Source organism: Pocillopora verrucosa, chromosome 4, assembly GCF_036669915.1.
Source record: "Pocillopora verrucosa isolate sample1 chromosome 4, ASM3666991v2, whole genome shotgun sequence".
NCBI lineage: Eukaryota > Metazoa > Cnidaria > Anthozoa > Scleractinia > Pocilloporidae > Pocillopora > Pocillopora verrucosa.
The window spans coordinates 7,212,097-7,220,838 of NC_089315.1; the positions used below are offsets into that span (position 1 = coordinate 7,212,097).

General features: G+C 38.8%; 2 protein-coding genes across 2 annotated transcripts; both read right to left on the reverse strand.

The window, feature by feature from the left end:
* Positions 1-257: 257 nt before the first annotated feature.
* Positions 258-3,117, reverse strand: LOC131786828 (uncharacterized). Its single transcript, XM_059103897.2, has 2 exons — positions 2,956-3,117; positions 258-2,040 (listed from the first exon to the last, which is right to left on the reverse strand). Exons 1-2 carry the CDS (start codon positions 3,032-3,034, stop codon positions 569-571), a joined length of 1,551 nt encoding a protein of 516 aa, XP_058959880.2. The 5' UTR covers positions 3,035-3,117; the 3' UTR covers positions 258-568.
* A 2,424-nt stretch (positions 3,118-5,541) lies between these two features.
* LOC131786155 (pre-mRNA-splicing factor CWC22 homolog) lies at positions 5,542-8,740 on the reverse strand. The gene is made up of 6 exons (XM_059103169.2): positions 8,601-8,740; positions 8,003-8,478; positions 7,256-7,394; positions 6,728-6,823; positions 6,325-6,405; positions 5,542-6,069 (listed from the first exon to the last, which is right to left on the reverse strand). The coding sequence occupies exons 1-6, from the start codon at positions 8,674-8,676 to the stop codon at positions 5,939-5,941; spliced, it is 999 nt and encodes a 332-aa protein (XP_058959152.2). The 5' UTR covers positions 8,677-8,740; the 3' UTR covers positions 5,542-5,938.
* Between the last annotated feature and the right edge of the window lie 2 nt (positions 8,741-8,742).

The window sequence follows — 8,742 nt, forward strand, 5'->3', positions numbered from 1 at the left end:
CACCATGCTCGATAGATCTTTCAAAATACTCGAAAAGTTAAAACAAATCGTGATTAAAATAGCAGTTGGCGTTTTCACGCGTTGAGGCCATGGCTTTTTTTCTGTATTTTATTGTGAAATGCACAATCGCGCAGGGACGGTGGAGCCTATTTTTAACAAGGGCAGAGGGGCGGGGATTAAAAGCGTGCGCTGGCGGGGTAACAACCCCCTAACTTTCTTAATCCGAGTATGGCCCAGTTAAGAAAGTGCAACTCAGATTGATATGTCACATGTTTTAATAGATAAAAATGATTCAAAACAAAAAACTGCTCATCTTTTTTTAAAAAAATATGCCCCTCGGCATTGTTTACGAGACTTTAATTGGGAATATTGAATCTATTTTGATCTAGTTGCAATCTAATTGCAATCTAGTTGCAATCTAATTGCAATCTAGTTGCAATCTAGTTGTAATCTAGTTCCTGAGCGCTACTCTACCTGATATGATATTCTAGAATGCAACACTAACGTTGTAACTGATTCGATTATAAAAAGCAAAGTGTGACCATATCATAGTCAGAATCATCGAGCATCAGTAGTTGGCAAACCACTTTGTTCCAACTTTATCTGACGATTTACCACGATTCTCGTGTTTACCAACGGTCCAGCGGGACATCTCTCTCAGGCCTTTGGTGGAAACGATCGTGAACCACCAGTATGCTCTTGGCTGCATCATCACCTCATTCGGATTGGGTGCCGACTGCATGCTCACGTGGTTAAGAGTTTGTGCGGCCACATGGTTTCCATCTGGTGACACCGCCAGGTTCTGAGCCTTGAATGAATAGCCTTGTTTTCTGTCTCCCTGCACACAGCGAACATCTGCTCCAGTCCTGACAGCGTGCACTAGATGAGTACGACTTCCGTTTACGACATTACCAGATGGATCATTCGACAGGACTTGCCCCCATGGTCTTGTGTCGATGAACCACTTCACCTTAAGCTTGTCCGTGGAATCGCCACGATGCTTATGTTCACCTACGTTGTACCTTGTCGCACGTACGGTTCCCGTGGTAGAGACCATCAACCAGTACCAATAGGCATTATCTTGGAATCTAGCCAAAGATGCCCTACTAACATGTTTCAAAGCCTGCGCTGTCACATGGCCATTTCGCACAGAAAGGTTGTCAGCTTCAGTTGTGTAGTAATTCCACTGAGGCAACTGAAAGCGAACACGATGACCGGACAATATAGCTGTTGTTAGTGCTTGGCGTGATCCAGAAAGAGGTTTCCCATTTGCATCGTGTTCAAAGATTTCCTTCCAGCAGCCATCAACAAACCACTCCATCGCTACGGTATCCTGGCTATGGCCTCGGTCCTGGTGGGTTCCAACAGTCCAGCGTGACATGTCACGCGATCCACGAGTAGTCAACATAGTAAACCACCAGTACGCATTGCTCTGAAACCCTATAAAATTGCTTTTAGTGCTACTGCTTATGTGGTCCAAGCTTTGCCCAGAAACGTATTCACCCTGGGAGGCAATGGCGACATTCTGGAGTGGGAAGGAATACCGTTTGTTGCTGACACAGCGAATATCCTGACCCTTTTTAACGTTGCTTTCGAGATCGTATAAGACACCTTGGACTCCATTTCCATTAGCCTGGTGAGAATAAGACGGCTTTGGAAGAAGACCTGCCAATTGTACATACCATTCGATGCTTCTTCTTACTCTGTTGGTTCCACGATGCCGATGTGAGCCCACGTTGTACCTGGTCATCTCCATGATTCCATTAGTGGATACCATTACCCACCACCAATAAGCATCATCTTGAAACCTATCCCATGAGGCCTTGCTGACGTGTTGTAGAAGCTGAGCAAACACGTGGCCGCCATGCACGTGCACATTGTCGGCTTCAGTGCTGTAACCTGTCCCAATGACGACACGCACACGTGCACCTGACAACACAGCAGAAACGAGCGAGTACTTCCAGCCTTTTACTGAGTTTCCGTCGATATCATGCGAGTATGCAAGTTGCCATGGTAACGAGCAGGGCGCACACGGTTTGTCTTTAAGTAAAAAAAAAATGATTAAGTGAAATGTGGATTGAAGGCGTAGCTATAAGAAGCAGGGGAGGGGGAAAGGTGAATGAAACCAAAATCCTACTTAAAATCTCAGATAGTCAGTAAGACGGTGTAGAACCTTGCCAGACATGATTCTTTTGAATGACGTTATCTGTTTCCAGTAACTGTGAAACAGATGAATATACATTTTCCGCGGTCAATTAGAAAAATTATGCAAGTGTCAGTTACAAAGGAGCTTCGAAACACTCCACATACAAATTTTAAAGCTTTCAGACCCGCAGAAATCAAACAGGACAAAAAAAAAATGTGTTCACAGGCACATCTGATTGATTTCGAATGACCATCCATGTAAAGATTTCCGCGAATGAGTTTGAGTATTTTTAAATTTCGTGCAAGTTTCTTTGTATTTAGTCAGGTGCCAGTGAAGAGGGGGGATGAAATATCCCAAAAACTCATGTAAAACACTTGATATCACCCAGAGAGGGAAAAGGAGGTCACCTTTTTCTATCCTGTCAATGTCAGTATTCATGAAACACTCCTCTTTATCATTTAAATCAAGCAGAGATCAATTATAACAAATAATAACAATTTAAGATATCAGTTGCCGTATCAAATGATTCGTCACGCGGGATGCGTACGTGCTACAGCTTATCTTGGACTGGCGCCAAATCGTAGGACCTGAACGTTCTTCTACAACCGTTGATTAAAAGGCGGCACGCAAGACTACTGTTCATTGAGTTATAACTCGAGTCTACATTCTTTTGAAAGAGTAGAAAGAAAAAGCTAGCCTCGAAATTTCATAATAGTTACTAAAATTTCGAATCATCCATTCCTAAATTTTCATGGCCCAGTTTGAATTCTATTTTTTACTTTTTGACATAAACGAAAACAGTTACTTACCTCGGTCGCCAGGCGGTGGAACAAGCCCTAATGCGATAGCAACTGAACTGAGTAAAAGCAAAATACAGATCTTCGACATAGTGATAGCCAGTCCGCTCTGTTTGTTACGACAGCTACTTTCTTTCGCTCGTCCGGTCGATCGAACATGATTTTACAAGATAAGCCTTCATTGTATTATGACGTAAGAGAAGGCAAGCCAATCAATATTTTGGATTTTTATTTCCGTAATTTTTTATTTTCGTTCAGTCAGTAGTTTATTTATGTAAGATTTTACGCCAGTAACTAACGGCATAATTTCTTCCAATCGTCATATTATATACTGTAAGATTTTACGCCGTTAGTTAGTCGTACAGTTTATAAACTGTGTTAGTCACGTCGTTATCTAACTAGGGGGGGGGAAGATATCACGTTTGTTGTACTGAAACACGCTGAAATCTTTCTGAAACGGTCTCAAACGCTTAGTATGGCCATATCTAAAGAAATGATGACATCCCTACATTGTACATAACAAAATCAAGTAAATCCTCCAACGATGAAGGAAAAAGTCAAGTATTTTGTTGCATTTCTTGACCCATGTCTCTCTTCAAGACAAGACATATATGCTAGTACGTGCGTGCTTTCAAACTAACCCACTTGTTTCTAGAAAATTGGGAAACAAAATTATTCATGGATTAAAAACAAGGAGATTGACTGATCCTTGTTCCTAGGTACTTGACTGTAGTTGACTTCCGAATCTATTTTCAAATCATTTGCCTACGTGAGCCAGCGATCACGATCAATCGATTGAATGGTTTGCGAAAATATCGAGACTTGACATCCGTTGTGAGCCTTTCATGATCTACCAAGCACCAGAAAAAAAATCTTAACCGTCCATTCACTCGAATAAAGTTAAGTTATTCATCGAGATGTTCTCGACATGACGTCTTCCGGTAAATGACACTTGAGGTAGTGATCGTGCTTTGAGCGATCGTTTCATCAAGTTTTTTTAATTTTTTTTTCTATCGGAATAGGTTTGTACATATGATAAGCTAAATATTTACGCGAAAAAAATATCGTGTCATCGGCACATTCCAAACTAGTTTTGCTGATTCCTTTTGGACTTTTTAGCCAGCGAGCAATGAAATTGGAACTGGAATCTTATAGTCGTTGCGTATAATATGATCTATCAGTATGGCAATTATCGTTAAGTTACCCTCAGCACCCTTGGACGGTTAATCTTCTTGTTCTGGTCAATGATGAATATCTGACAAATGATACCATCCCTGAGGCCGCTGTCACAACAACATCTGGTAACACGAGCATCTACATCGACTTGACAGAGAGAGAATCTAAAACAAAGTTTCAAAAACCACAGACACCACAAACTCTCTTTCAGCGACCGAAAACAATCAAAGGAGAGTTAAAGGACTCAAACACAGGATGTGATCTTAAGTGGCGCAACATCAAGATGGCAAACGACTCTGAAGGATCCCCATTCCGATACAACTCATTCGAACTTACGCCTATCAGAGACGCTATGCATCTTAAGAGCCCGCGACTTACTGAACTAGAGATCTGAACTGGTCAGCAAATTTCGCATGGGAACAAATCTATCATGAGGGTTATGGTGAGGTCTGCCAGTGAAAAACACAACTCCCATCGTTAATGAATTTTTAGATTGGAAACTTAAGCGCTGCATTCTGCTGGTATGGTAAACCAGCAGTCTGTTATTCGCTTGTTAGTGCGTAAAACTCGAGTAACGACGCTCCGTCTTTAAAATCTACATTTTTCTCTGCATATACATGCATAGAGTGCTTTGGGATACCAACATCTTAGTCTTCAAATCTCAAGAAAGTGAAATAAAATGTCAGTGCAGTGTTTTGTTTTTTCTTTTTTTTGTTTGCTTCTTAGGGCCATTTTAAATGGCTTCTCACTGAATCACCTGTCAGTTGGCTTTCAATAAACTGGCCTCGACGTTTTCTTCGTAGGAAAGCCCCAGGAAAATCAACTAACAAGCAGTCGAGAGTAATTTAGAGAAAAAGGTTTATTAAAACGAGTAAGAAGTAAAAAATCATTTGTCTGGAGTGCATCGGTATTTCACTTCACTCCATTTGAGATTTTCAGACTAAGATTCGTTAAGAAGTTTTGTTATTTTGTGCACTTTATGACACCCAGTCACATTTTTTTGTTTTTTCCTTCGCCTGTAACAAAAACAAAGACCTGAAAATAAAGACCCAAAAACAAAGACCCCACTATTTTCTTAATTTATCATGATTTTTTTTTCGCCAAAAATATCTAGCTCCAGTTTTAAATCTTTTTAATAATGATAAAGCATGCATTAAAACCTGGTTTTATGAACAAAGACCCGAAAACGAAGACCCTTATTTTCAAAATAACATGCCAACCTTGAAAAGGGCGTGATCTCCAACTTCCCTGACTCGTTCGGAATTCGTAAAAAACCGCGAAAACCGGTAATCTGATCTACGGTAATTATCATTCAGTAACCTTGGGTAACAACTAGTAAAGGATAACATCCTCTTTTGGGTCAAAACTCACTAAACAACCAAAATGACATTTATATAAAAAGAAAATAGGCATACGATTAAGTTTGGTTAAATTGTGACAATTTCTTTATTTTTTACTACTTTTCCCAAGTGAAAATGGACTTACTGTTTTAGCGTATCAATGCCTTTTTAAAAAGAACATTTTTATATTGGATGAACTTCCTATCCACTGATAGAGGACTGCTTCATTTTATCACAAAGACAAAAACTTGATTAAAAAGGAGAAACAAGTGAGCAGCATCTAAATTCTCCTCACAGATTCACCCCAAAATCACTTATTAAAGTTGCAAGAATAAAGGAAATGATCACCAACTTAAGAAGCTCTTGATTGTTACATAAATTCTCCTTGTCTGCACTTCAAGAATGTATGGAGAAAAGTATGGAGAATATGGATACTGATAGTAGGGTGTAAAGGGTTAATCAGAAGTTCAGTTGCGTTTTTAAAACTTGACAACTTCAGTCCCTTTTTTCTTTGGTACTCTGATGGAAGTACCTCCTGGGTCCTCTAACTCAGCATCTGCACTGTAATGTCCCTTTTTACTGTTTATGTATCCAGCATGTGTAGTGGTCACTGAAAAAAAATGTGACTAAAACTTTGACACAAATTCATCACTCTCTATTCAACTTTGAAATAATTTTCTACTTTTTAAAATATGTGTGGTGAAGTGTAGAGACCTATTTAAGACCAAAGTTTATATTTCTTGAAGAGTAATACTGCCTGAAAAAGTGAGTATATGATGTAAAATGATAAGCGAGAAAAAAAAACAGGGGATTTGTTCATAATGATTGAAAAAAATTCATTAAGGTAGTAACAGTAATTTGTCACCTGTGTTTGATTTGTTTCTAGCTAGTTCAGGGCAGTCCCTTCGAAAATGTTCCACTGATCCACAAATCTTACATCCTCCACCTGAAAAGAAAAACTTATCAGGATACACTTCTCAAAAGGAGAGGAAAAGGTGTACAAATTTTTATCACAACAACTAGACCCATTGCCATTCCCCCTTCCTTTTGTTAGGATTTTTTGCACCAATTAAAAAAACAATCAGCAAAAAAAAAAAAAAAAAAAGATGTTAGCGCTACACCTCACTACAACAGTTCGGCACAGCCTGCTGACATCAGTTTTATTTTTAACTGATTTTTTTTCACTTTCACAACAGACTTTCTTGAAAAAAAAGTGGGACTGCTTGTAGTCTACATAACAACAAAACCTATCTGAACACAAGTCTCACCATTAGGATAGAGTCCTTTAGGGTTGTCAGGGCATGCTCTTGCTATATGACCTGTTTCCCCACAGATAAAACACTTTGCAAAAGGAAGGTCTGAATCTATAGGAAACAAAAACATATGAGACAATATGTCAAAAAAATATACTTTCTTTAAGTCTCATAGGGGAACCAAGCAGACAAAGTTTCGTGTGTGCTTCTCTGGAAAAGAATATCAGTTGCTTGTTCCAAACATTAAACAAAAAGTCCACACATGACTCCAATGACCAAAATCATGAAATACTGAGGTGTTGCTTCTTCTGTTGGATGGAATGTCAGTTTCTCAGTGCAAATTTCTACCCCTTTCTACCCTAGATGGAAAATAGCATTGTACAAGTTAAGCATCTTGGTCAAGAACCAGAGTTGACAAAGGTCATGTTCAAGTGCTCTAAAGGATCCTAGCATTACAAAAACAAAACCATGACCTTTACCAATAAGTAACCAGACTTCTTGTTGTAATCTCCAATACAATCCAAAAATACTCAATCAACTTACTGTTTTGTTTGCTCTTGCAATTCTTAGTAGTGTGCTGTGAGGATCCACATTTGTAACAATTTCCAACACCAACTTCAGAGCTCTGTGCCATCGGGCATTCTGCAACCAGGTGACCAGTTTGACGGCAATGAAAACATGTCTGCATGCATTTTGATATGAAAGGGAAAATTACTAATGGCAAGGTTTTATATTATATCTTTCACCAAGCACATACTATTTATACATGTGCCTGTTCAGAAAACTCTGGCAATGTAAAGCTTAGCTTTTCAGAGAACCAGATTTATGAGTTAAGAAATAACTTTATAATCAGTTAATGTGATCATCCAAGTAGCAGTACTCCTAGAGAAGAATGGTTGTATAAGAAAGTGACCATTGATTTAATGACCTCAACAAAGGTTATCATTAGAGTTAAGTGTATAGTGACAATGTAAGGACTGTGATGACAGGTTCTAAAATTTAATTTATGAAAATGTAAGCCAAAAGGTAATCAAAACTTATTTTCAGGCACAAGAGAGTCCAATAATTGGTAAATTTTAGGCTCACACTGAGGAAAAAAGATAGTAAAGTTGTTAAGATGTTTCTTTGCTTAAAAAATAATCCTACTCATGAACCATCACCAGCTGGGTGTATAAAACTGCAAGAAAGAAATGACACACATTTTTTTGGTTATAGAGGTAATTTTAAGTAAGGGCATTGGCAAGAATTCAAGTTATTCACCTCCTTCTTATTCACATAACCATAAATTACCTTTCCTTTTGCTCTTCGTTTCCTTCTTGCTTCGAGCTTTTTATCATAACTTTCCTTCCTACTTCCATCAGTGGATATTTTTCTATTCAGCTTTTTAATGCCTGTCTGTAAATAACCTTTCTTCTGAAATTTCTTGTTTCTCATTTTTCCACTGAAGTCTCTTTCTGATATCACTCCTGGTCTTTTCACTCTAATCTTTGTGCCTTTCTTGCTAAAACTAGAGTTTTCGTTTCCTTTATCGCCAACTCCTCCACTTTGAGCTTTCCAGCTTTCTGACTTTGAAATCTTAGATCCAGTGCTGTAGTCATTATCTCCTGTAAATGAAAGCTTTTTACTTTTTGGCTTCTTTGCAATCTTCGGCTCAGTGGCACCATCATCACGATTGAATTTCTTCTTTCGTTTAAGGCCAGCGATTTCAACTTTCTTCTCAGCCGTTTTAAAACTGTCTTTGCTCGCTGTAGTTGAGCTTTGGTTACCTAAGTTAAAGGGCAAGAAATTTAATGGATCGATTCATCTTCAAAATGAGGCTATCAACACGTGCAATCTAATGAAATTAAATCTCTCCTTTCGATGACTTATACGAAAGCTCAACGCTTACCACCTGAGTTAACAAGCTCGTGCCAGGGTGTTGCTTCAAGACTTGTCTTCTTGGCAGGACGAGCAAAACGAGTCATTTTTGTCGAGTAAAGTTACTTCAACCGAAATTTAATCAAGAGACACGAGACTTTGTCCACCATGTT